The sequence below is a fragment of the Anopheles stephensi genome, chromosome X (assembly GCF_013141755.1).
Source record: "Anopheles stephensi strain Indian chromosome X, UCI_ANSTEP_V1.0, whole genome shotgun sequence".
NCBI lineage: Eukaryota > Metazoa > Arthropoda > Insecta > Diptera > Culicidae > Anopheles > Anopheles stephensi.
Genome location: NC_050201.1, coordinates 733,354 through 760,462, shown reverse-complemented (window position 1 = coordinate 760,462; position 27,109 = coordinate 733,354). Strand labels below are relative to the sequence as shown.

The window sequence follows — 27,109 nt, the reverse complement described above, 5'->3', positions numbered from 1 at the left end:
GTTTTATGAATTGAAAGGTGGCGGGTTCGCTGTAGCCTGTAGCACCGTTTCTCGCTGATCGGCGTCCACTTAGAGAAATTGTGTAATGCCGCTGTCGGTACGATACAAATGATTAGCGAATGAAGGATGCTGCAGAGTGAGCTATTTTTAAAATGCACTTTTTTCAACGCCTGTTCGCCGTTGTCTGTTGGTAAGGTCGCTAGCTTAGCGCAGAAGAGGCAGAGACATGTTATGTAGGAAAATTACATGATCGTATGTGAGAGCACGGAAAGAAATGTATAAATTTAGGCGCTAGGAGGCGTACCTGTGCTACGAGCTTGTAAAGCAACATTTTGTGCAGCTAACTGCATACTTTTTTACAGCCACTTCATTCGTCCAATTTGAGGTGGAGGAGATTAAAATGGGAATCTTTCATCTTCCAATTCAATATCAACGACAGGGCTTGTCACTTATAGCACATTTTGGGATGTTTACTGCATTGCATTAATTAGGGAAATTTTTAAAAATCTTCCCTGCAAAACAGAGACAAAGTTGGACCGAGAGAGAATGAAGTGTGGATTGCATAATTAAAGGGGAGGCATTAATTTGCAATGTAATTAAATGCCACAGACGCGTCACTTTTATTTAACTAAAAGTATTTAAATAATTTCTCAATTCTTCATAATACCCCCAGAACACGATTGCTTTGTTTTCTGATTTATTACCGAATTGTTTACTTTGTTTTGGTTTTTGTTTTTCCCAGAAATTACACATAATTTTGTTGTCTTTTTATGTGTGTGTGTAGGTGTGTGTATTTTTTTATAATGTTTCGTTTTTTCCATGCATGCTTGCATTATTTGTAATAGAATGTTTTACTCTTCTCCACATGTTAGCTTTTCCTTTATTTCCTTTCCTTTTTTTGCTGTCCTTCTGCTCTTCATTGATCGAATGAATTGATTTTCATCACGCTGAATACTGATATTGTTTATCGGTTCGCTTCCTCATATTTTCTTGTGTGTTTGTGTGTGTGTGTGTTTGTTTATATGTTGCATTATTTAATTGTCTGTTGCACGATTATTGTATTAAATTGCACCTATACTCTTCTCTCTCCATCTTTCTTTCTTTGTATCTCTTTCCCTGTCCTTCCAGGGTCCTTGCCAGAGTTTTTGAGGGGTTTTTCTGTAGCATTTCTGTACATTGTGACCCACTTGTTTGATACATTTATCTAGACTATGCTCTGGTCAGGATGTCTGAAGAATAAGACACAGAGAGAGAGAGAGCGAGAGAAAGAAAGAGAGAGACAGATAGAAATAGGTGAAAAAAAACAAAGTACGCAAAGGGACAACTATTCTAGAAAAACGGAAGGAAATAGTATTCACATACGATGAACTGAAGTACGATCTGTTTCCCCGGTTCTAACTCCAACCCTAAAGAGGGCAGGCTGGATAAAGCAGTAACGACACAAATTCCACATACAGTACGACACCGACGTATAATGCTCAAGAGCTGACATTGAATGACGAACTCACGGTTACGTCCAAAAAACTAGGGCACCCCGAGAGCTACACCCACAGTCAACCGGTTTCTCCGACTTGCCTAGTTTTGTCTGTTTAGATCAGATATTGGGCACAATCTGTTCATGCTTAACTTATAAGGATACGTTATCTCCATGCTTGCTGTAGTTTTGTATTGGGGAGGGAATTTTGAAGACATTTACTATTCACTAGACTCGATGACTCGCTTTTTTGGTATTTTAGGTTTTCATTTCCTTTTCCCAGACGTCTGAGATTGTTTCTGTAGTGTTTTTTTTACGCTCTGACACTTCCGACTTCAGAGAAGAGTGATCCTCCAGATTCTTCAGAAAAATTTGGGGAGATTTTTTTAGCCTGAAGTGTACAATCTTACTGGATCTCGACTGTTCTCTCCTCAGTAACGCACGACCAAAATTCAACTATACCTGGCTTTGTCACGGGTTTAATGCTAGTTATCTTTTATGTATCACTCGTCCATACTCGTTTGTTTTTTCCACAAAACGTGTTTGGTGTTCTTCTGTTGCCTTATAACTGTCAAAACCGTTATGCCTTACTGGAGTTTTCATCTACACATACACACACATCGATGAAGTCTTCCTTTCTTTTTTTGCTGTTTAAAACACACACACACACATACACATACATAGCTGGGCAATAGAGATCAGTTAAACCAAAGAGCGGCTACTACAGAGAAGAAAAAGCCTCTAATACCGAACTGTGTTACTGTGAAATTGCATACATGCCGGCGCTTTCTACTGTTCCCTACGCCTGCAAGGGACGCAAAACGCAGCAAAAAACGTTCAACGGCTTTTTTTTTCAATACCCGATTCCGCTTTCGCGTTCTCGTTCGCTCGCCGCTAAAACACTCGACATTATGGACCTCTAAATGGTGCCACAAAAGGGATTATTTAGTCTATATTTGTATTGCACTGTGATTGTATTGGATGATTCGATTCCCGTTTTTATTATTTTTTTTGTTGGATAATTGGAAAATCTATCTTCTCTCCCACCACTTGTACTTCAAATTGGATGTGCATCTGTGTGTATGTGTACATATTGTGCCACGCTGAAAGTTGCCCTTTATACATGTATAAAAACCTGTAAGTCGCGTGTATGGCTAAGTTGCATATTTAGATCCATACCACCAATCAGATCAATGCTAGCTACCTGTAGGACACAAACCATATCATATACAGACGGGCGCGTTGCGTTGAGTTTAAAAATGGCCCACCTTGTCCCTCACCCCACACTGTGTATGTTGTGCTGGCGTTTTTTAATGAGTTTTATAAAAAAAAATCCCCTACAATTCATTTACGTTTGTATATATGTTAATTTGCCTAAGCACACCTGTCCGTCCGTTCGAAGGATAACGATTAATAGTTCAAAAATTTGAGTTATATTTCCCTTCTCTATCTCTTTCTCTTTCTCTCTCTCTCGCTCTCTCTTTCTGCCTGATTCTTGCTTTTCTTCCCTTATTTTGGACACGGACGTAGCCGGCTTACGCAAGCGCGCACGAAGCTAAAAGGATCCCTTTGTTTCTACATGATTAACCTTTTTTTTGGTATTTTATTTCCGTTTGAACGAATACATATCATTACACACAGATTATTTTACCTTGCCTCACATCTACAAAACACAAGGATAGGCTGGGTTACACTTTCATCAGTTCATAGTTTTTACAACAGTCCAGTCTTTCTATAATGGGTTCTCTTTCGCTTCTGCTCTCGGTGCTCCTCTGCATAGTGCTTCTTTTCTTAAGCTGTCACCGCCACGTCTATCAAACGTTGGGCGAAGAAGGAGAAAATACATACACCCCGAATCTATTAGCTTACATCCAACACAACATACAAACACATACTGGGACGGGGGTGATTTATTACACCACAGAACAACTGTTAGCATCCATGCGCCTACACCGATGGCTATGCGCGCATACACTTAGACGGAGACGGAGTTCTAAACAGCAAGTATGCAGACAATCACACAAAATGTTGGCAAACTAAGTTGGTTATGATTGAATCTAACGTGCGCATGACAAACATGAACCATAAAAAAAAACGACAGTAATAAATGCGAATCCCTTTTTACAGTCTACATTTAGAGAATTTTAAATGGTATAAGCTAGTGTTGCTGTGTTCATGTGATATATAGGATCTACCAATTCGTTCTCGAGCTGGGCATTAAACAAGCAGTCGAAATTACACACACTCACTGCTATTTCTTTCTTTTAATAAGGGTTTGATAGTAATCCAATTTTTTTAACACAAGATACTGAAATAATAAAGCGTTAAACAGTACAAGACATAGATAAAGAAGGATACGAAATTTAGTATTATCTTCCAATTGTTTCAGTATATTTCGATTGCCCTTCGGGAGTTTTGCGCTATAGCAGGGGAGGCAAGAGAAGTGGGAAGGAGGGGGGGGGGCTTGGGGTGGTAGATTACTTATTCCTTCCTTGCTGACAGCAATCCTTCACAAATCTGTTCACTTTTCTGCTAAATAGCGTATTATCGGAGCAGAAAACCGCCACACAACTACTACCACCACTACAACAGTCTCTTCGTCTTTTATGGTTTTTGTGTTTGTTGATGTTTTGTAGTTACAAAAGGGAAGATTTAAATTTTAGGGGCAGGAGCTGATTGGGAGGAATGGGAGACAAAGTGTGGTAAATACTTCGTTTTTGGTTCGTTCAATATTCGCTATACTGGTTGAAATGTGTTTTTCTTCTTCTTACACGAACAGACACACACACACACTTGCGCGCGCATACATAGATAAACATTAACAGATTCCTTATCTCCTGTGGTTTGATTGATAGTTTAGTAGTTAGTTAGTGGTTAGTAGTTTCAGTAAGAAGTAGTTAGTACACGTTTCCATTCTCTGTTTTTTCTCGCTTTTTTGCTCGTGAATGAGTATGTACGTGTGTGTGTGGTGAAGTTATTTTGGGCTGCCTGTATGTGTGTGTGTTTGAATGTTGTGATAGTTGTTGTTGTTCATTAAAACGTTGCTTAGGTAATAGATCAAGTGTCTCCATGTTCATATCAATAACCGATTTTGATGTAACGCACACTTTAAGCAATCTCCGCCATATTGTTGTTAAATCTCGAGCACATTGTTATAATCATACAGACACTTTCTCTATGTCAAATCGTCAAATCCGGTATCGAGGAATCGAAGATATAGGTAATTGATTTTTGAAGACACATAATAACGTTCAATAAAGGGGTGACATTGACATGGCATTGAATATAGGTAGGTATGTGTAGGCTTTACAAAAGGGCTCGGGGAGCCATTTTCTTTATATGCTCATTAACTTATCTGAGTGTGTGAAAGTTTGCGTAAACATACAAGGAATACATTCACATGCATTGCTTTTAGTTGCGTGGCGTGACGATGTGACGGAGATTAAACCGAAAATAGAACCCACTTCATGCAAGAATGTATTGGTAGGATGCTGGAGAGACGTGAAAGAAAATGGCAAGTATGCTTTAGTTATTCGGGAGAGATGAACAAACCCCGATGATAATCAACCTCACTCTTTTTTGCGCATAGATGTATGCATGTAATGCATATGACAAAAGGCATGCAATCATTTGCTTAAATAAGACTTTTGTCGGATTTTTTATCATCTTGTATGTGCTCATCTCATCACATAGTAACTACACCATTTTTTCAACACAAAAAAGATATCAATAATTACATTGTATAAAGTAAGTTAAGTTTTTGGTTTTTCTTTTAGCTAATATTTCCCCCTCATCGTTTTGCCTCACTGCACGTTCGCCGATCTTTAGTAGCTTCGTTTTTTTTTAAATAGCATAATGCTGTGCACGTTCTGCTAACTATGCGGCAACCCAATTTCACTTTCTGCCATCGGTAGAGAATTTTGACTAAAAAGCACCTTTTGACTAGAAGAAAAAATTTCGTTCCTATATTTTTATATATGATTTTTGTAGTTTTCCGTTTTTCCTCGCTTTTTTATCCTTTTCCCTCCTTATTGTGCGTTTCAAGATGGCACGCATTGCTTTGGTGTATATTTATTGGTGTGGGGATCTGTGAGTCTGTATGCAGACTTGTAGGTGGTGCACGCTAGGACTTCATTTCGTCCTCGTCCTTTCACATTCATCCCACGCGCTCCCTCATTTCGAAAGCCTTTTTCTCATACAAAAATCTCTCTATTCCCATTTGATTTTGATAAACTTTTAGAACTCATTTGCTTCATCGCGTTTGACTGTACAGTGCATATGCACTGCGTGTGTGTGTGTGTCTTGATTGGCAAGACTATCAATGGGAAGGTGAAGGGTTTGAAGGGTGGAAAAAAGAACGCGAGGACGGAAGCCATTTTGCGAACTTGATAATTTAGCAAACGTCAACATGACTATAGGACTTATGGGAAACAAAAGTAAAATTTCCTTTATTAGTTTGCATCATACACAGAAAGACAGAAAAAAAAAAACAAACAAACAACATGCATCTTTTAGGTGTAGGTGTATGTGTGGTGCACGTCTCTTCTACATCTCTTTTGCTTAGTTTGCTTTTCCTTTTGACTGTAACATTGTCCTGAGAACATAGCCAACTCATACGGCAAACGCATAACACTACCAATTCTGGGAAAACAGTTTGATTCAGGAGAGTAGCTGGATCAAGCAGGAGAAAAGAACGGGAACGAAGGGGATCAGGAGAGTTTTTTTTGTGTGTCTGTGTGTAGTGTACGCTGCTAGTATCCTCTTGTGCGTTATGGTATATCCGTACAAATTACGTTACACAGTTTCCGCCATTTTGTTGCTGTTTGGTTGCTCTCTTTAAATTATATTACGATTATTCCATATATTCTCAAATACAGGTTAAAGTGATTGATTAAATTGATTAGTTTTTTAAGCACAATTAGATTTCATTTATTAAACTTAGTTCGGCTAAATATGAATTAAAGTTTTTTTGCTTTTGTTTGTTTTTTTTCCTTCTTTTCTTCCCACTAGGTTTTTGCTCCAGTTTTCGCGATGCTTCTCGCCTCGACGTCACCTCTAGCTTTTGCTCGATTTTTTTCGTGCAGCTCAGTTTCTTCCTCACACTTCAGCGAATCCCAAAACCCATCAATGGACAAAGAAGAGGACCAAAAAACACATGCGGGCAAAAAGGGTGAAAAAGTCACAGAATTGAAAATTTTACTACAAAGATATCTCGTATCGCTCTCCCTCTCTCGCTTGCGCGATCTTTCGCCCATTCTTGACTAAAACACTTCATCACCTCCTCCACCTCTTCTGCACACGGCGTTTGGTTTACATTATCTTACTTTGTTGCTGTCCCAAAGGGTGATATACTACTCCGGGAAGAGCCCCTTTTTGGTATGTTAGTAGTAATCAGGTAGTAGTAAGTCAGTTGTTGAAGTTCACGTTGTTAGCTGTCAAAACTGGCAAAACTAGAACACCGACCGATAAAAAAACACATTTGAGAGGGAAGTTCTAAAACACATCGTACAAGATTCATTTAACGTTCAAATTAATTTTTGTATCAATTTGGAAATTTTTCTACTAAACTTTTCGTCTCCTCTTTCGCTCGCTTGCTCAACCTTTCCAAACCTTTTTCCGTCACACAATTTCCTTTTGGTGCAGGTAAAGGGGAACGGGAGAGGATTTGGAAGGAGGTCGAGGCCATCACGTCACCTTCAACCTCTCCGTACACACATACACACATATTCATACTAGGAATAACATAGGTGCTAAATTATTGAACATCTTATTTAAACTTATCGTTAAATACTCCCACATCGCGAGTAAACCCTTGTTAAGAAGCTACCCGAAATGTTAAGCAGGCACGCTTTCTCCCTCTTTGTCTCACTCACATTATCGCTCTTTCCTTTTCCCTCTCGCCATAACGCGTTTTGCGATGATTGAAAGTGAGAATAAAAAAAGGAGAATGATAGAGAGAGAGAGAGAGGAAGAGAAGCGCACGTGCACTGAGTGAAGATAAATTACTATTCATAATAATGGGTTTCGCCATTTTGTTTAGATGCGTGTGAGTGTGTGTGTTTTTTTTTCGTTTAGTTGTTGCGTGTTTTACAATACGGGGTAATACGATACAATTATTCGATTAATTAGAATTAAATGGATAAAATAGAAAGAAAGTACATGGAACGTAATACATTCCGTGTCCGTATTGGTTTGTGTTTTGTGTGAGTTTTTGCCGGTTTCGTTTGTGCTCTAGTGTGTTGGTGTGCACTGCTTTTTTTGCTGCTGTTATGTTTGTTTGCTCATGCAAGTATATCTCTGCGCCGCTCGAGGAAACAAGCCGAGATTAATCATAAGTTTAATGCACACAAAATGCACAAAAATACATCCAGGAGAATAATCATAATACGTTACGCATTCGAATGAGAAGAAATACTCATCAGGCTTACTTAGTGGTGTGTGGTTGTGTAAACAGTAGAGTACAAATAAGATAAGAGAATGTGTAAGTGAGTATATAAAAGATAAAAATGAGAGACTTTCGTCCCAGAGACCTGCCCGCTGTTTTGATCTGCTGAAGCTGCTTAGTATCCGAGCGTGGAATAAATCTGACAAGTGACAACTTAGTAAATACCAGTAAAGCTAGCTGTGGTTGTGTGTGGATTTTGTATGTCTGTAAGTGATACTAGACGCACATATACTAAGCGCTATAATAAATAAATAAATACACTTACACGAGATTATTCATTAGCGTGGGGTTGGAAAATAAATACAGAACCTAACCTAACGAGATACGAGACAAAACGGGCCTCCCTGAGCAGGGGCCATAATATTGTAAGTATTGCGCAAATAGTTCACCACAGCTCGAAAAACAAAAATTTTAAAACGTTTCTTCATCGCCATCCACTCTGCCATTCGTGGGTTGTCTGCGTGAGTATGTTTAAGTGTCCCTGTTTCTCCGTGCTCCGGGAGAAACCGAACGAGCGTCAGTTTTGTTTTCACCGTCCCCAGGTGACATTTTTTTTGTTAGTATGGGATTTTCACTAAACTATATATTACTTTAATTCACAGTTGCTCTCTTTCGCTCTTTCTCTCTCTCTCTCTCTTATCTCACAAATGTCGCCGCCAGCGTTTTGCATGTTTTCGTTAGTTCGTTTTGTTTGGTTTCATTAAAGATTGATTATTATTGCACATACACATTGTTCTAGACTGGGTTTTTTCGATATAAACACTTTTATGGGGTACACGTGCATGACGGTGACACATCACAGCACCGTTTACTTGCTCTTTCCCTTGTCTTTTTTGACAGCTCTCGTTAGTAGTAAAAACTAGTTGTGGTTTTGCCGTTTTTTCTTTTTTCTCTTTCTGTCTCCTCTCTCTCTTTCTTCAAGCGCATTTGTTTCGCTTTTACGCGTGTTTAGGGATAATTCTGCTTCTTCCGTTTTGTTTTTTTTCTTCTGTTTTTCATTCTAACATATCATTTACATTTAATATATTTGCTTTACAAAGATTATTTGAGCGTTGACGGGCAATTTGACTCTAATTTATCAATTTCACTAGGGTACCATTTAGGGTAAATGGGACACGGGAGGAGGAAGAGGAGCTGGGATGAGGTGGGAGGTTACGAGGGGAGCAGAAAAAACAAAAATGACGCGATGTTCGTTAGTGACGCGTGTCACCAGTTGTTGTTCTTCGTGCATTTCCAGATCAAATGCATCTCATCGGTTATCGCTACTAGACGTGTTAGTTATGGTTGAGAAGTTAAATAGTTATTGCACAAATTGCGGGCCCAACCCAACTTAAATATTAATAAAACGGAAGGACAAAACAAGCACTCGGCGAAACTGGGTCTTTGGAATAAATAAATAAATATCGTGGGTACGGAAATAAATAAAAAAAAATGGTTCAGTACGTACCACTGGCTACCGTTTGACGTTTTCGACTCAAATTGTCGACTGTATCAATAAAGTGATCACTATAAAACCCACCCTCATGCCTTGCACCGTTTTGTGCGTGTCTTTGCTGGCTTCTGTTTTGTGTATGTGTGTGTACTGTGTACATCACATGTGCGTATTGGTGTGCAGAAAAATGTTTGTAAAATTAACAAACACGAAGCCTTAAAACTCGGTGCCTTAATACAGCCTCATCAGCAAAGTATGTACTTTGCCAATCCTGCCCAATTTTTGGGCGGTTTTTGGAGAGCTTTCTATTTGTTCTCCTTTGTTCTGCTCCAGATTTTGTTCATCGTTGCTTGAGGCGGATCAAAAAAAGGGTAAACGTCAACCAAGGATAGATTTTTTGGTTTTCCTAACTGCGGCACCTGGTACTACAACTCTCGTAAGAGAAGAACATAACCTGAGAAAGAGGAATTCAGGGGAAGGAATGGGAAGGATGGGCGAGGGGCGTGTGGTAAACGGTAACCACGGCTTGCTGGAGAGCCGAACCGAGTGTATTCACCAACACCAACACCCCGACCCGTCCTCGCGCGGGACAGCGATAAGAATGGTGTTAAAGAAACTTAAAATTTTTCCCATTTTTAATTGGCCTTCGACTTGGTGTTGTTAGTCTTGAAGCTAACCTGCAGGACGCGGTTGCCGAGCGTGTAGCCGTTGAGTGACTGGACGGCGACGACCGCCTCGTCGTAGTTGGTCATCGTCACGAACCCGAACCCTTTGCACTTGTTCGTCTGCAGGTCCTTGATCACCTTCACGCTCTGGACCGCACCGAACGGACCGAACAGCTGCCACAGCACGTTCTCTTCCGTTTCCGGTGCGAGGTTGTACACGAAGATGCACCAGCCGGATCCGTTGATTGCGTTTGCGGATAATACTGAGCTGCCGAGGTCGCCGGTTAGCGGCGAGTAGCGGCTAAAGTTCGATGGCAGGCTTTACATGGAAGAAAGAAAGGGAGAAAAGAAGAGTGTGAGGATGAGAGTGTTTGAGCGACAGAGACTGCGCGAAAGGAAACAAACGTCATGGATGACGCGCCTTGTTAATTATGGCTAGCAAGGCCATAATAGGGTAGGTTTCCTTAAATTAGTTGCATAACTTTATGACGGTTTAAGGTCAGGCCTTGTGTGCGTGAGTGTGTGTGAGACTATCTACTAGGAGTGTGAATACAACACCAGGTTGACTTGATGTTGGCAGTTGAGTGCTTCTTTTGAGTGTTTGATTGTAGCTTCTCGGTTGATAGAGTCGTCGAAAGGTTCGGATGTGTCACGACACACACTAACACACTATTCTAACATCACACACACACACACACACACACACACACACACACGCAACCTCACTCTCACACCAAGTATGGTTTCTTACCTGAATCTGCCACTGAGCGGATGGATCGGGCCGGGCGGGAAGCGGCGCAGGTTCGGTGTTGGTGTTAGGTATGCGGCCAACGGTGGGATCGCCTTGTTGATGTTATTGCTAGGATTGTTGGCGAACTTCACCGTGATCGGTTCGGAGGCACCCTTCGGTGTGGTACCGTTCAGCTGCTGGATCGCCCGTTCCGCCTCCGACCGCTGATCGAACCGGATGAAGCCGACGCCCTTCGATAGGCCGGTAATGTTATCACATAGTATGCGGGAGGTGATGATCTGCCCGTACGCGTTGAACAGATTCTCCAGGTCCTGCTGCGTCATGCTCTTGGACAGACCGGACACGTACAGGTTGGCACCCTTGATCGCGTCCGAGCTCGGCCGGGCAAACGACACCTTGATCGTTTTGTTCTGCAGCCGTAACCCGTTGAACGTGTTGATTGCCTTCTCCGCGTCCTCCGGCCGATGGTAGTTGACGAAACCGTACCCAAGACTTTGCCCTATAGAAAGGTTGAATGCAGCTGTGAGGCTGAGGCGATATTGTGCCGACGTGCAGGCACAATGTTACGATACTTACCGGTAACTTTGTCGCGGATCAGCTTACAACTCTCTACATCGCCGATGCTGGAGAACAGTGACTTTACCTCCTCCTGTGTCATCGTCTGCGGTAGATAGTTGACGATCAGGTTCGTCTTGCTATCCTCCTGGCCGCTGCCAATCGAACCGGACCGCCCATTCTGCTGCACCGTTTCCAACCCGTTCGAGATCATCGTGTCGCCGGCTGCGGTACTACTGTGTTCGCTAATCTTAATAAGATGGATGGATTCTCTGTTGCTTAATTATTTGTTCTGCTGCCTATATTATAGCGCGCGCGCTCACGAACGTCTCGCACTTGCTATTACGATCGTCTTCGCTGGTATGCCTTTGCTGGTTTGCGTTTTAAAACCGTCACCGTACTTGGCTAGGAAAGTGAGTTTTACAGCTGGATTCGCTGTCCCGAGGTGACTTGCACACGTCGGGAGTAGGTGTATGACTAGATGCTTCGCGCGACTTCGCGACTTACAGCGATGCTACAGCTGAGTGGATTTTAGGTACTCCGCGTCTGAATCTGAACAGACATACACGTTGTCACCGTTTGCTTCTTACCCTCGAGGTGAGTAGTTTTGCTAGTTACTAGAGCAGCTTCCTGTTTTGCTACTGGGTTTTGCTGCTCTCTTTATTCTGGGTTGCCTCCTAAAAGCGCTTTGCACTTGTTCGTAATAAAAATTCGCTCAAACAGCCAATACACGCGATACGGCCTTCGTCTTCACACCCTGTGTGCGTGTGTATCCTTATGTCTTATACGTTGCCTCGTCCTATAAATCCTAAGATAACTAGATGTCTCGCTCCTCCACACGCTGCTAAATTGCTTGGCTTTTCTGTGTTTTAAAAAAGTATTCGCACTTACACACTCACTTTCTTAAAAGGTCTCCTCGGATTCTCTTTACAACTTTACACACATTGCACACTCGCACTTAAAAACTGGCAAATACCTGACCCTCACTTAATAGCTCGTCCGTTACTTCTGCTTCGTTGCTCGTTTACGACGGGAGTAAATGTTTGTTCTTGTGTGCTAGTTTTAGTGTATGATACTGAAAAACCGATCCGGGTTCCCTAAGATTCTTGGCCAAATTTTGCAAAAATGGCTGCTGTGTAATTATTGCATGCACTGCTCAGTTTTTCTTTTGTTTGGCGGGGATTTTGGGGTGGTTATTGGGGAGTTTTTGTTTGGTTGGTACCGTTTGGAATGAATACTGCAGGGTTATTGCTTCTTCGTCTTCACGTAGATTCCCTCTACACACTACACACACGAGCGCGCACACGCCTGGGAAGCTGCTTCTGGTTCCGGGGTGTTGCCTTCCAGAAATATTCACCCACACGATGGAAGGTTCTCGCGTTAACACGGGACCGGCTTCCGGACGAGGAGACGAGGTCGGAGGGCGCGGATGGCGATAGAAAATATGTCGGGAGCGGCGTGCGCGTGTTGTCCGCCTACTACGATTCTTTTGTTGTCTTTTAAATTTCACTCTTGGTTCGATTGAATGCTATAATGTTGATTGTCGTGCAGCTGTCACTTCGGCTATCGGCTGTCACACTGTACCTTGGTGTGTGCTGTTGGCGTGTCTGTTGGAACTGTACTGTGCGGTGCGGGTTTTGGAGCTGGAGCTGGAGTATGGATGGCTGCTGCTACAATCTGCTGGAAGTCCGGGTGTGCAAGGCCAGCCGGAGTCGGAGTCCCGGATTCTGCACCTTGTGTTTGTTGTTGTCGTCGGTTTGTTGATCTCCTGTTCTGGAGTCCTGGACTCTGTTGTCGTCCTGAGTGTGTGTGTGTGTGTGTAGATGATTTTGTAGGATGTGTTTTGGATTTAGTCAGGTAGAAGGACTCGCACACTGTTATCTGCAGATAAGATAAGCGTAAACAAAAGATAAGTGTTCAGGCCCAGTCACTTTGCGCTTCTTTCTGTGTGGTTGAAAGGATGATGCGGATGGGTACACTACCTCTTTCCCGGGATTAGTAGATCTCCTGGACGCTAGCTTGGCGCTTGTGTGTGAGTTTTTGTTGTTTAATACTTGCTGTTTGCCTTGTTTTGTTTGATTATATAATTAATCTTTACTAGGATAATTTTGTAAATAGGAAGCAATTGATCTTTTTCTTCACGGTGTTCCTTTTTTCCGGCTCTTATTTTGTTTTCCTCTTTGTGATGTTTTCTATTTCCTATGTAAATATTGTTTGTCTCGTTTGCTGTTGCTTTTGTTTTGTTCCTCCTTGCGGATTTTTGAGTCTGAAAGCTGATTTTTTTCAATCTCTCTTGGCTCCGCGTTGACACGAATAATCCGTGCAATGGAAAAGATTCCGTCGTTTGGATTTCGAGGAGCTTTTATCGTTTCCGTTTCTGCTTGATGCGCTTGTAATAGAACCCTTAATCTTGCGTTGGTTGTATGTGTGTTTATGTGAGTTTCCGTATGTGTATATATGTCAAGGAAATACGTCGCTGTAAACCAAAGTCTCTGGTATCTGCAAGTAAAGTGAGGTTAGCGTAAAGTGAGGTTAGATTTGATGTGTCCTTCATAGACGACTTTTAGCACTTTAGGATTTATGTGGGTTGTTAAAACAAAATGTATTATTATCAAGCTCGTTGCACACTGCGCGCACATACACACATAACTTCCACTTCAAAGGGTACAAACACACAGAGACGGAGACATATCCCTAGTACTGGTGTGGTGTGAAATTTGAACCGAATCTCCTGACAGAACGGACCGATGTTCCGTTGTTCCCGAAGGGTAAGGGCGTACTTTTGTTTCACTTCTCTGCACAAACTACACCATTCCCGGACGGGCTCTATATCGGCCCTTCTCATTCTAGCACCCCAGTTCACGGCGAAAGGACTTTGAAAATCGATCGCACCACCAGCACCATACACCGTACCGGAGACGGAACGGGGTTTGCTTTTTTCCTATCTTCCTTCAACGTTCCGGGCTGGCAATGCGCACTCGCGTAGCTGCTCCTTCTTGCAGGCGGGCACACCAGAACAAGAACCAGGCCGCAAAGGAAATGAAAGACTTTTTTTCGTTGGTCTGGCTAGTCACCTCTGTTGCTGCCTCTTTAAAACCCACCTACTCTTGAGGACTCTACGCGAAAAAAAAAAAACTTTTACCAGAAGTTTTGTGCAGAACCAGTTTTTGGTCTCGGCAGGCCTAACAAACTCACTTGAAGTCACCGTGAAAGTTGACAACGAAAAAAGAACCAGTAAACGCACCGGACAACAACGCTTTCTCGCCTTATCGCCGTATGTATGGTTTGCCCGAACTAATGCAGGCTCATCCGGCGTTTGCCTTCGTTAAACAACCATTCAACCGGCGTTAAAAGTACAGAAGAAAGCGAAGCGCTACTACGCGTACTGGAGGACGCTCGTCATTTTCAGCAGATCGGAGAGAACTGGCCGGTATCGCTTGGTGCTAACCATTTTTTGGGATAAAATTTTTATCCGACGGCGCACCAATTTTGCTCTCGCAACAGTCGACCGCGCGCACTTTTTCGCTCTCTCCCTCTCTCTCTAGAGCTCACACACAAACACAAACGCACGTACACGCGAAAGGTTTTATCCTGTCGAGCGAGCACCAAAAGGATCATACTCTCGCTCTCTCGCGTTTTCTTCGGCTTTCGTACCCAAACACATACGCTCATGAGCGTAGTATGAAAAGGGAAAGTCCGCGCCCAAATGTATGCAATACATCGGAAGTTCGCTCTTTGCTTGCTAGAGGGCGATGATGTTTTATAGGGTTTGGTGGTAGTGTGAGTAGGATAGAGAGAGCTCAAAAAGAAGAGATATCGAGAGAGGCGAGGGAGTATGGTTGAATGGGGTGGTGTTAAAATCATATCGCACACTGTTAATTACAGCACGCCACATCGTGAGTGTTTGTGGTTTCGGGGTGCTCCACACCTTTCGCTGAATGCATAGAACTGAATGAATAAAATAGTAAAAATGTTTTACGAATACAACCACAAACACACACACCCTAGAATCGACCGAAATTTAATGAATCGGAAGCCAATGAAGAGTTATAATTTGCGTTACTTGTGTGGCTTGAAGCGAGCAGAAGTTGTCAATCAGCTAGTCAATTAGCACAATACATTTGAAGTTGAAGTTAATGTTGACTATGAGGTATTCCTGTTCTTGTGATGTGCAAGATATTCCAAGGATTTGCAGAACACATGCATATGCAAGTGTAAAACCGGTCCTTAGCAACCAAACCATTACATAACAGACACATACACATACTACCATACTGAGGACGAAAACTTTATTCCAGTTCGCTGGACTCTGGGCGGTTTTTGATCAGGCGAAGATAATTAGACCCTGCTTCTGCCCTGGCTGTACAGCGATGGAAACGCCCTGGAACTGTTCTTCTGACGCTCGCTAGAATATATGATAAATTATGCAATTCTTGTACTGTTGTCGCTATATCTATGTGTGTGTGAATCGCGAGTGACTCTGTGTGGTGGACACTACCAGGATTTTTGCTTTCCGCGTCCTAGTTCCCGCATGTGTGTGTGTGTGTAATTGTGTAGGTGTGCAAAGATTTATGTATCCACCCTTCACATTCTTTCTCGCTGGGGCATGGCTAGGCCTCCTCCTTGGTACACTTGGCAAGCGTGAGTGCGTCGACACTTGAGAATGAAAAAAAACCCACCAGCAAATACACACACATACGTTAGCGCGTTAGGAGCATAGAATGCAAGGATATCCGGAGGCTTTCCCATTCGCACTCGTCGTACTCGGTGGGCAGCAATTTCGGAAAATTCTCCTCGAACATTCTACGGGGGTGGACACACACACACATACACACGCATGCAAACACAAAATGGGAATGCGATTTGCCTGAAGCCTGATTAAAGAGCCGCGCCTGGCAGTTCAGGGTATATCGCGCAAACACACACACACACATCCTCAATGGATGTTTGTGTCGCGTGTCTGTCACGTAGTACCAGGGAGTTGGTGTGGTTTCGCTAGCAAGGAGGGAATGCAGCACTGGGAATCCAGAGAATGGCCAGGGGAGAGCGAAGGGTTAGGGCCGGTGTTCTCATTCATACCGTGCAAGTGCCCGCTTGTCAGCAGTAGTTGCGCTCTTCTGCACGTCTAGACGCGAACGAGGACCGTTGTGTGCAACCCATTGCTTGACCTATTTCCCATTGCCAGGGGATTCTGCTCGCAGAGCTAAGGAGTTGTTCACATCCAACCCCTGCCAGGACTTACTGTAGGGTTTGTGTTTTCTTTCTCTAGTAGTTGGATTTTTGATAGAGTAGGTGGAGGAGTTCTAAGATTAGAGAGATGTTTTCACCAGGTGGGGGACATTATGAGACCCTCCAATCGGCTTCAAATTTACAACGGTCTGAGGTGTTTAATCTGATAAGTCCAAGGCTGGTTGGCAATCCCCCAAAATATTGTAACTCTGTGTTGAACCTCAAGCATGGGAACTATTTAATTAGAACTCTACCCAAATTCTAGCATGTATATACATGGGGGAATTTGGGGAGCGTCCAAAAAGCAGTGTAAAAGTTCAAATGAGGTTTTACCACGCAATTCTAGCATAAATTGAGATTTGAGGTTAGAATGTTGCCACTTCGGGAGGCCCTGTAAGCTCCTTCATGCTGAAGCATATTGAGGTTATGGGAGGAAGAATACAGTTTAAAACCCGTTGAAGAACTCTTCACCGTCTACCATTTTGTTTGGTGTACACATCAGCGGACGTGTCAAGGAGTCGCTCGTACCATGCCTAAATCAAACTATCTATGCATAAACTGCACTTGTTTCGTCGCACAGTAACGTGCCTTCGAGGTTGATGTGATATAGCCTTTAACGCCCGATACGCCCTACTCGGTTGTAGAGACTTGCGAAAGGGGGATCAGACCGGACGTAGATGGGCACACAAAAACGGCACACGTGCTGTATCACGGTTAGGGTTTTGCGGTTCTGCTAGCTAGCTAGCTGTATGTGCGCGTGCCCACGGCTTCCTACCATTTCTAGCCGCTATATTCCTCCCTCGTTACCGACACTCGAGTTCCGAACGCAAGCAGAGGTGCAGTTTTTTTTTCTTAAGTTTGCGCTCTAGTATTAGTGCTGTCGGAAGATTTACCCTAAAACCGTGCGGAGTGAAAATTCTCTCAATGATTGTGAATATCTTCCACTCATCCCTTTTTTCCTTCTTCACATAGTTCGGAACACCAGGTCCTATTAACTTTAATCAAACCATCGAGAAGCTCCAGCAATATCTGGAACTAGAAGGGGTCAATTTTGAACTAGAATCAACTATATCAGGGAACAGGATATACAGGCTCATACCAACACAAGGAACAAGTTCACAACTACACGAGCAGAAAAAGAAGAAGAAGCAACGGAGGTCGCTGACACTTACCAAAAACTTGCCTTAACAGTTACCCTTGTGTGCTCGAACGGCGAACCTCACACGTCACGCCTCACGCCCTTGTGTGGTGTGTAGGACCCGTTTCTAGATCACCTCGTATCGAGAACGCAGCAGGACCTGCTGTGCTGTTCTGCCTCCTGCCTTGCTAAACTACACACCAGCAAAACAATAGCACGACCGTGGGGCAAACAATTGTCACCGTTCGAAGCACGCTTATCAGTTGCCGCAACGCGATTTCGAAAGTGCATCCAAAAATGTGGGTTTTCACTGGTAGAAATTTGCCTAACTTCACGGAATGTGGTTTGTTGGTGTATATATCCTATGTATGTATATATATATATTACTTGGTTGCCTTATCACCTAAAGCCGTACGCTCCGTTGCCTTCGGAAGGCTCACACACCACACGCTGGCCTGCGCCGTGAAGAGGATAAAATCAGACTGTTGGATCGTCACGCACTCCGCTCGTGGAAGGGGTTTTCGGTGATTCTACACGCAGCGCGCGAGCCTGTTTCACGGCAGGAAAACGAGCGAAGTCATAGTCTACTGGCCCGGGTCCAAGCGTTTTCCTCGCACACATACATGTGCGAGCGCTCTCTCACGTATCTGAGAGCGGTTGTGCGCTCTTTCGGTCTTCCGCTTTTTTTGTTGTTAATTTTGAAGTTCGGACGAAACAAGGTTTACTTGCTTTCCCTGTTTACTGTCGCTGCGCTAGGATTGACGGCGATGTGTGTGTGAGAGAGAGGGAGAGTGCACTTTAGCCGGTTTTTGGGACCGTTAAGATGGGGGGCAGCACTAATTCTGGCTCACGTTTCACGCTATCGTTCAGTGGATCCTTGTTAGCAGGCAGGCCCCAACATACATGACGACCAACGACATTCGAACAAGGCTCTCTCTTGATCTCTTGGAAGAATTTTGCGCCCGTGGTTCAACGCAGCGGCTACTGAATCCTGCAGACTCTCTACACCTTACAACGGGCCACATCAGGATGCTGTAGATGCGTGGGCTTATGGTTGTCTAGAGGGCTTTTTATTTGGATCGATTACAAGCTAGGAACTAACCAAGATGGAGGGAGGGGTGCGCATGGATAGAAAGTAAATCCATCAGTCAAACTCAGGATGTCTCCAGGAGTTACCAATTCTCCTCGTAACAGTGCTTCTCAATTCTTACATCTTCACCTACATATTGGTCCTCTAAATTTATTCCTACCGCTGCATCAGGATGCGACTGAGCTAACCAAGACGTTAAAGGCATTCGTATACTTACAGTGTGAAGGAAGGTCACGTCGGGGGTTTGTTAGGAGGATGCAAATGTCACCGCAACCAGTACCAGGATCACCGGGATCATTCAGCAGCAGGGAGCCGCACGCGCGCCGGGTTATTTTTGTGGTACCTTTTAGAGTACCTCACTGACGAAAACCCCACCAGTCACGCACACACACGCGCGCGCACGCATACACACACTCACTCTTGTACCAACTCAGTACGCTGGATCTGGCCTTTATTGATGGGTAAAAAAAAAAACAAAAAGAAAATGACCTGATGACGAAAGGCAGACTCAAACAAACTAGCAAGTGGAGCCCTAGAACTCCTCCGGAAATCTAAGGTTCCAGCTGTCCACCACCACCAGCGGGACGAACACCACGAGGAGGAGTTCCGGCGAAATTGGTCTCTGGAAGCAATGGTAGAAGGGGATCCGTACCTTTTTTGGTTTTGCGTTTAAATTTGTTCTTTAGGCCCTGATCAGTCGGTTTCGGTTGATAGGAAGATTTTTTGGTTGTAATTCGATATAAATATATGTATATATAGATGTATACGTATATCAATCAAAGATTTGCACAAAATCAAAACGCAAAATCAAGATGATGATACGAACGGACGAAAAATTAACTTGTCTAGCACGGGAAAATATACACTGGATTGAAGTTGATGCGAACTGTGACTCGTATGCCTAGCGTACTGGCCAACGAAGAAGCCACCAGGATTCAGGCTACTACCAATACCAAGAAAAGCGGTGTAAAGGAGAGAGAGAGAGTGAGAGAGCGAGAAAGATGTTGCGAAAGAATGAGAACGGGAGAAAGAAAGAGAGAGAGAGAGCGGGAGTACTCCAAGGGAAGAAAGTACAAGTCATATCCGGTTCCTTTGCGCATCACCAACACTAAGAAGGGATTGGGCTTGGTAGTATGGAAAACAGGTCTTAATGAGCTAGTTATTTTGAACGTTCGTAGGAGTTTCATAGTATCCTGCTAGTCTATTGCCTTTTGTAGGTTATGCTGACTGATGTTCTTCCAGTCAGTCCAGTACATCCAACGCTGCATCTCTCTCTCTTTTTTCTCTCGCTCGCTTTCGAGTAAAGCACCCTTCAGATACATATGTATATATATATATATATATATATATATATATATATATATATATATATATATATATATATATATATATATATATATATATATATATATATATATATACATTTATATAAAGGTGTTACTTGGTGAGTTTTTTGTGTGTCACACGAACATCACACGGTGGTTCCCTGTTCATAGCCACAAGGCAATACACTTGTCTCTTCCGCTCACAAACACTAGCGCGCTGCATATGCACGCTGTTCAAAAAGGATTCTTAGGTTGAGGGTGTCGGCCGCTCTCTCTCTCTCTCTATCTCTCTCTGTGTACGTGTTCTCGTGATTTCACGCATGCGTGTTCGTCGCTTTAAGCAAATAGCTTGACTGGCACCTAGCGGACTTGGGGTGTCCTTTTCCAAAATCCACTCCTTCCCGATCCAATCTCCTCCTCATCTCTGCTAGAGGTATTCGGCGAATGGACTCGATGAAATGAGTGGGTAATCATCTCGAAACCGCAGGACGATGCCGTTTTTCTCTTCCCTGTTCTATTTTGGTTTATCTCTTTTTATCCAGCTGCCCAAAACCGTTTTTTTCCCAGAGACCGGTAGGTGTGCAACCGCATAGTAGTCCCTGGTACACTTATGCTGCACGATCGTGGAAGCGAAATGGCCAAGTGCCGGTCTACTGCTGTTAGGTTTGCCGATAAAAAAATGCCCCCGGTGGCCAACCCTTTTTTGGGTGTGTCGCCTTTCGGGGGAAAACATCGCGAGGAGAGAGAGAGAGAGAGTGAGAGCGCGAGCAAGCGAGAGAGAGAGTAAGTAAAATCTACGTTTAACGGTAACTTGTGAAGCCGCGTAGAGCCGGTTTTCCCAACAATCCCGCAGGCTTGGTACGGGATGCTGGAAAAAGGGGGTTTTCGCGTGTTTTGACGAGCCGGAAGGGTTTATGTGCGTGTGTGTGTGTACACCGGTGTACACCGGAGGATGAGTAGTCCAACCAATTCTAACTAAACCTCAATAACCCTTCTTACCATGGGTCGCTGGTTGGCTAAAAGAAATATTTTACAACTAATTACCGAAAACTCGAAACTCCGGGGAGGATTCACCCTCTGTTTGGTAGGAACTTTCTCGGTTGGAATAGTCCCAGTTTCTAGAGCTACGGGAAAAGTCGAGAGTATATTAAAATATGCATTTTCCACCAACAGGCTTTAACCCTAAAAAAAAAAAGGACACCTAGAAGGTATGCAAACCGCGTACCTTCCTGTACCTTTTTATATCGGGTTTCCCTTTTGGAAGGTGCATAAAAAGTGCATCTGCTCGCAAAATCTGAAGAACTCATAGAACTCTTCCCCTCCCACATCTCGTCTCTGTTTCGTTCCCCAGCCATGTGTTTCGATAAGCCCTCGAATGGACGGACAACGTTCGTTTGCCCGGGGCGTTGCTAGGCTAATGTTGCTCTTTCGCCGATGTAAATTGCATTCCGCTTCCGGGCGATGGACAGGCTGCATTGTTTCGCGCTGGCCGGAGATAGTAATCGATTACATCCCCTATTGGGTATCCAATCCCCTACTGGGGCTGACAGGCCTGTCGGTCCCTATTGGGGCGAATGTACAAAACTTTATAACGAGCGTTGGTGAAACTCCTGTGCGGACTGCGACTAATTGGCATTGTTGAACTGCTTGTTTGGTAAGCCTTCAATGGGTTTAGATGTTCCCAGAAATCCTTGCAGAGTTGGAAAGCTCGAGTTGAGTTATTCTCTAACCCGTCCGCGACTTAGTTGGGATTTGTTTTAGAGGCCTGTGTGAAGGATTTAGTTTTTTTTTGTACATTTAGTTTTATTTTGCATACACATATATCAAAAGAGTACATACTCAAAACGTAGATATAATATCATATTTTAGAGGTAATGCGTATAATCGTTGCAGTAGTGTGTGTAGCGATATTGGACCGCGTACCTACCGTGTAGAGAAAGCTGAAAGCAGACACAAAGCTGATGTCCGTGCAATCTTCAGACAGGTAATTTTGCGAGATTCATCGACTGTCGTCTCTTGATTAGGAAATGTGATAATTTAGCGTGTGATAGCAAACGAGACAAAATTTAGATCACAAATACAAATAAAAGGTAGGTATCTCCCTCAAAAGGAGGGTATCTCCCTCAAAAAATCAAAAGATAAATGAATCACGACGACTGGCGCACCTCTAGACGTGTCGTTGTTATTGTGTGCAAACATTTCCGATGCGAATCTACATTGCACGCAATGTGTGATGCACCTGAAAGTTTGCCGAGCGATATGCACAGAGCGCTTTCAATGCGTACTGTAGCGCCATCTGTTGCGAAAGTTACGTGGCACGTTCTTTGGATTGATTGGGAAGTCGCGGGTTTCTGTTTGATCTTGATCAAATGTGGCAAATTGTGGATGAGTTAAAAACATTCTTATCGCAAATCGTTTTTGTTGTTCCAGTAATGATGTGTGAAATGGTGTCACTCTCCAGTGGTAGACATATTTGCGTATCCATAACTTCCGGTGGATGCGTTTAACAATTGCGTATCAATTGATGAGGGTTACGTACATTAAAACAAATAACCGAAACAAAACTAAAAAACGCAACTCTTATCATAGCACATTAGAAGGCGGGAAAAGTTTTTGTAGATGGCGACCGCGATTTAGTCGCGCAGCGTGAAGATGGCGTCGAAGAAGAACAGCAAACCGTTGGTGATCGCGAGCGAACCCTTGAAGTTGGCGATCTTCTTCGTGTCGGAGCTCCAGCTATTTTCCCACTCCTTCAGAATCAGCACACCGGAGGCGATGAACATCGCACATCCGATCAGGCTGAAGAACAGGTCCAGTTTCTTATTGACGGGATTGCTCAGCAAGTAACCTAGGCGGGAGAGCGAGTGATGAGGATTAGTGGTGCGATGATCTGATGCGAAGGTAGTGAGACTTACCGGCGAACAGGGCGATAAGGATCACACTGTACCCGACGAATGTGCCAGCCACTAGGAGCTTGGTGATGTCATCTCGCTCACCCAGGCTTTTGTAGTGTAGGATCACACAGGTGATGGCGAGTGCCTGGAGGTCAGCAGAAGGCGCAGATTATTGCTTTTGTTTTGCAAAAAGATTCTAGTGTGTCGGAACATGCGTCCTATCAGTAAAGATGAGTAAGCTGACCCTTTAATGGCGTCCGCTAGATAACATGCAACGGCTCTATCTCCCTGTATCCCCCTCTTCACTTCTTCGTCTCCCATTCGGATCTAGGCTTTAAGAAAGATCTACCAACGAGCTGATGCTCTTTATGTAGTTGAAACGATGATAGCGCGGTGTTTCTCCTCATACACACGTTCGCACACACAAAGATGAACTGTTGTTATTATGAATTCGCAAGCCGAAGCAATAAAAGAAACAAATTACTCATTTATGATGTATTTCATGTAGCTGCTCACTACGCTTCTACCCTTCTACACATCGGTCCCCGTTGACCAGAACTGGGTCAAGTTGAACCGGTTGCGCGCTGGTCGTGTGTCGGCGATGCATACCAGATGCGCAGCAAGATTTGCGAAACGCAGTTCACAAACGCCCTTTTCAACCACGTGTGAAAACTCGATATTGATGAGACCCTGTCCATCAATGTTCATGGCATAACTCGACCGGACACAACCTCCAGGCTTCAATGTTTACAATGGTGGCGTCTTGCACGAGTAGAAGACCTTCAACTACACTGCGCACGGTGTACAGGTCAGCCAACCAACTCTTTGACCATTGTTTTAGTTTAGCAAAACCGAGCAAATAACAGTAAACGCACAAAGAAATGGTAGCACGTATTTGCGCCACCTCCTAAAACTGAGGCGCGAAAACCATCCACCGTCAATGCGTGTTGCGGAGATCCGCTCTGCACCTACGCCTTCGTCCCCAACATTTTTGCGGCTATTGTGCGGCGAATGGTTTGTATTAGCTTATTTTAAGCACGATCTTGCCTGCTCGCGTCCGGTGATGTCATCGATCATTAAATCAACCACAAGCCCGGTGACACACGCAAAGTGGCGGTGGCCGAGTGTGTTTACAATCTCTTCTTAGCTCCCGCCAGCTCAGGGTATCCAGGTTTGAGGCCCATCCATTTCCATCTGCCTCCCAAATATGTCGCTGGTTATGGGTTCTCCGGAACTCTCTAATTACTTTTTAATATTCACCCTCGGTCAACTCGTCTCAGCTTGTCTCCGATTGTCTAACCCCGAGGGTTTGCGTTTGCCCGTTTATTTTCAAAATGGACCGAGACAAATGGTGTCGTAATTTGATTCCGGTTTCCGGAATGCGCTGTTACACGATATCCGGTGTTCGTAAACCCTGTCCCAATCGGCAACCCTTTTTTTCTCTTGTGAATACCGCTAAGACAAATAGTGCGGCATGTTAGGCAGGCCTGAAGGACAAACATGTAAACAATGGAGCACAAATAAACTGATCGAAAAACACATTACCGTTGAGCGATGGGATGGGGAGATCTTTGAAGACCAAAAATGCTGGTAGAATAGGAGGCGAGCGAGGACAAGGAGAAGCAGAAGAAGGCAAGAAGGAGAGCAAAACACAAGCTCGACGTTAAAGCGAGGCGATAGCTGTTGATAGTTTTGCATTCACTGAGGCGTAAAATAAAAACTCTACACCGTTCAACAACAGCACGCCATGACGATGTCTGGTTTTCTTTGGCACAAGGGTTTGGCTTTTCTTTGTGGGAAATCTGGAGGAGAAACTTCTTGCTTCTTGCATGATGGGGTGGATGAGTTGGGATGGGATGAAGCCGTATAAAATATTAAAAACTATCAATTCTTCACCAGGGAGTGCCGCCCCAATAGTCCCTGAACTTACCAACTCCAGGAATTTAACAATGGACAATCGAGCAATGGCCATTTTTGTTTTGTTTTGATTTTGGTTTCGTTCTACAAATTCTACGGGTTGAAGTTGGGACGCTGGTACACTCGGTCGGTTGAGCTCGGTGGTCCTATTACGGAAGCAATTCCTCACACCCGAATAACAAACAGATTCGCAGACACCAACAACAAATGCTTGCGGCACACTTCGATGACACTAGCCGTAAAAGCCGACCGGTTGCTTGAACGTTTCGAGTACAACTGGGGCCTGTTCCGGGGGTCACCCAGACGCTTGAGCCCAGTGTGTGCTCGCCGATGCGTGTGCGATGGCAGTGCGAGTAAGCGCCCGCGAATGATGTCATCCGGCAGTATGCATGCAGCAGACCTCATGTGCTTGTGTGTCTGGCCGAGTGCGCGCGTGCACGAATGCTTTTTTCCGCTCAGGCGCTCGACCAAGCGCAGAACCATGATACCAGATGGATGAATGGATGGAGAACTTCGGTACCTTGGAGTTATGTTCTGTTTGGGGGTTTGAGATGGATGTTGTGGATATATCTCACGGGCGTGCGAAGTATAGAGCGAGTTGGCAGGCGAACTCATCGTTCGAATTCGAGGCCGTTAGCGTCGCGTTCTTTTCAGCGTCTGTCATAATTTTCTTTGCCGTTAATCAGGAGTAGGAGAGCGAGGATCTTATAGAGGAGGAGTTGGTTTAAGCGAGGTTTATGGATACGTCTCATCAAACCAGCTGTGGGATGAAAACACACACAAATGTCTGTAACGATGAATCTCGTCTCTAGCGCTCAGTTCTCGCGAGTCTTCCAATTTATTTGCAAGACAAATTTGGTCGCACAGCAACGCCACGCCAGGTCCATCAGTATCAGTGTTTTTCGGCGAGAACCACCCCAATTCCGAAATCAAACAGGAACTGCGCAAACACACAAAGGCATCATCATTCTAGCGTTCTACTGCACGAGTAAATCAGAGATGAGCTCATCAGACAAGGCTGAGCTGATGCCCTGGAGAAACGGCTGAGCTGGCCCAGGTATACAACGATGACGGCATCGGATTGGCGATTGCTTAAGGGCGGTAGGCCGAGATCGCATGATTTGTGTTTGTCGTGGTCCGCACCACACAATCAAGGTGATCAAGACGGTATTATGGTGCGACGACCGCGACGCAACACTGTTTTGGATATTCGGTTAAAAATAGTTGAGAACTGGCTATTTGCTCTCGTTTCCGCGGTAAGTTGTGGTGATGTTTTTTTGGAAACCCTGAAGGCTGATCCGCATCTAGAAAAGTGTATTGTGTCACCGCCACGTGGTGGAGATGATATTCGGAAACAGTAATTCAACGCACAAAACAGTGGCCTTTCTGTGCCAATTTGGAACTTTCTTACAAAGCTGAAGGATTTAAAAACATGGATATTAGAATACATTGGTGCCGAGACAAGGATATCTTAAGAAGTTGATACAAAATGTTAAAGAATGGTGCATTCGTTAAAAAAAGGTAAAGAATTTGGAGATTGCTGAAGCAGAGAACTTATGCAATTAATCATAGCTCAGAGAGTGAAAATATTCGCTCAAGGGTAACACGGTCGACTAGAGACGGACGTGCGAGTGATTCAGAACATAAACATTTCCGATTGTTTATTATTTTAAATTTAATTGCGCGTGGTTGCTTCCACCGCGAGTCTGGAGTAAAGTAAGATTCTGAAAAACATAATAGAGCTTTATATTGAACCCTGTAGTTTGCCAAGAAATAAAAAAAACGGTCTATAATATTTGAAAATGAAAAGGTCTTGGGATTTTCCAAGCTAATCTCCATGGAATAAAAAAAAGTTATTTAACAAATATATATTCTACCTCAAGGTTTTCTTCATTCTATCTTTGTTATTCGCTTCAATTATGTTTAAGATGGTGGATCGTTATTAAACATCTCTCAAATAAAATAGCGCCAAAAATCATGCAAGCACTACTAGCGCCATCTATTGTCGAATAAAGCTTATAAAGGCTTTCATTATGTTTTGCACGCAAGCTTTCCCATGGAAAGCTTCGCCATCTTGACGAGTAAAATGAAAAGCTAAGTTATGAAGAGAACTCTCGCCGTTTTAGGTTGTTTAATTTATAATTTGAACTAGGTTAAGTATAATTTTGAGTTATTAATGGTTTTTATCTGTAAA

At 43.7% G+C, this 27,109-nt stretch overlaps 2 protein-coding genes across 12 annotated transcripts in view; both read right to left on the bottom strand.

Moving 5' to 3' along the window:
* Window positions 1-893: 893 nt before the first annotated feature.
* LOC118517673 (ELAV-like protein 2) overlaps window positions 894-27,109 on the bottom strand; it is a 111,912-nt gene continuing 85,696 nt past the window's right edge. For 2 of the 10 annotated variants that reach the window (XM_036064064.1, XM_036064075.1), the window contains 4 exons: window positions 13,305-13,821; window positions 11,344-13,203; window positions 10,768-11,266; window positions 2,052-10,335 (listed from right to left, as the gene is read on the bottom strand). In XM_036064064.1, coding sequence (XP_035919957.1) covers window positions 9,987-10,335; window positions 10,768-11,266; window positions 11,344-11,536 — 1,041 coding nt within the window. In that variant the 5' untranslated portion in view covers window positions 11,537-13,203; window positions 13,305-13,821 and the 3' untranslated portion in view covers window positions 2,052-9,986. Of the gene's footprint in view, window positions 10,336-10,767; window positions 11,267-11,343; window positions 13,204-13,304; window positions 13,822-13,963; window positions 14,439-14,464; window positions 14,766-17,723; window positions 18,306-18,996; window positions 19,229-19,431; window positions 19,693-27,109 lie in introns of those variants that run through there. The other 8 variants (XM_036064084.1, XM_036064120.1, XM_036064093.1 and 5 more) reach the window with 8 other exon arrangements.
* The window catches only part of LOC118517738, a 90,940-nt gene continuing 85,717 nt past the window's right edge, over window positions 21,887-27,109 (bottom strand). The window contains exons 1-3 of one of the 2 annotated variants that reach the window (XM_036034537.1): window positions 24,929-25,267; window positions 23,020-23,143; window positions 21,887-22,952 (exon numbers count right to left, since the gene is read on the bottom strand). In XM_036034537.1, the coding sequence (XP_035890430.1) occupies window positions 22,738-22,952; window positions 23,020-23,143; window positions 24,929-24,970 (381 nt within the window). In that variant the 5' untranslated portion in view covers window positions 24,971-25,267 and the 3' untranslated portion in view covers window positions 21,887-22,737. Of the gene's footprint in view, window positions 22,953-23,019; window positions 23,144-24,928; window positions 25,268-27,109 lie in introns of those variants that run through there. The other variant, XM_036034528.1, reaches the window with a different exon arrangement.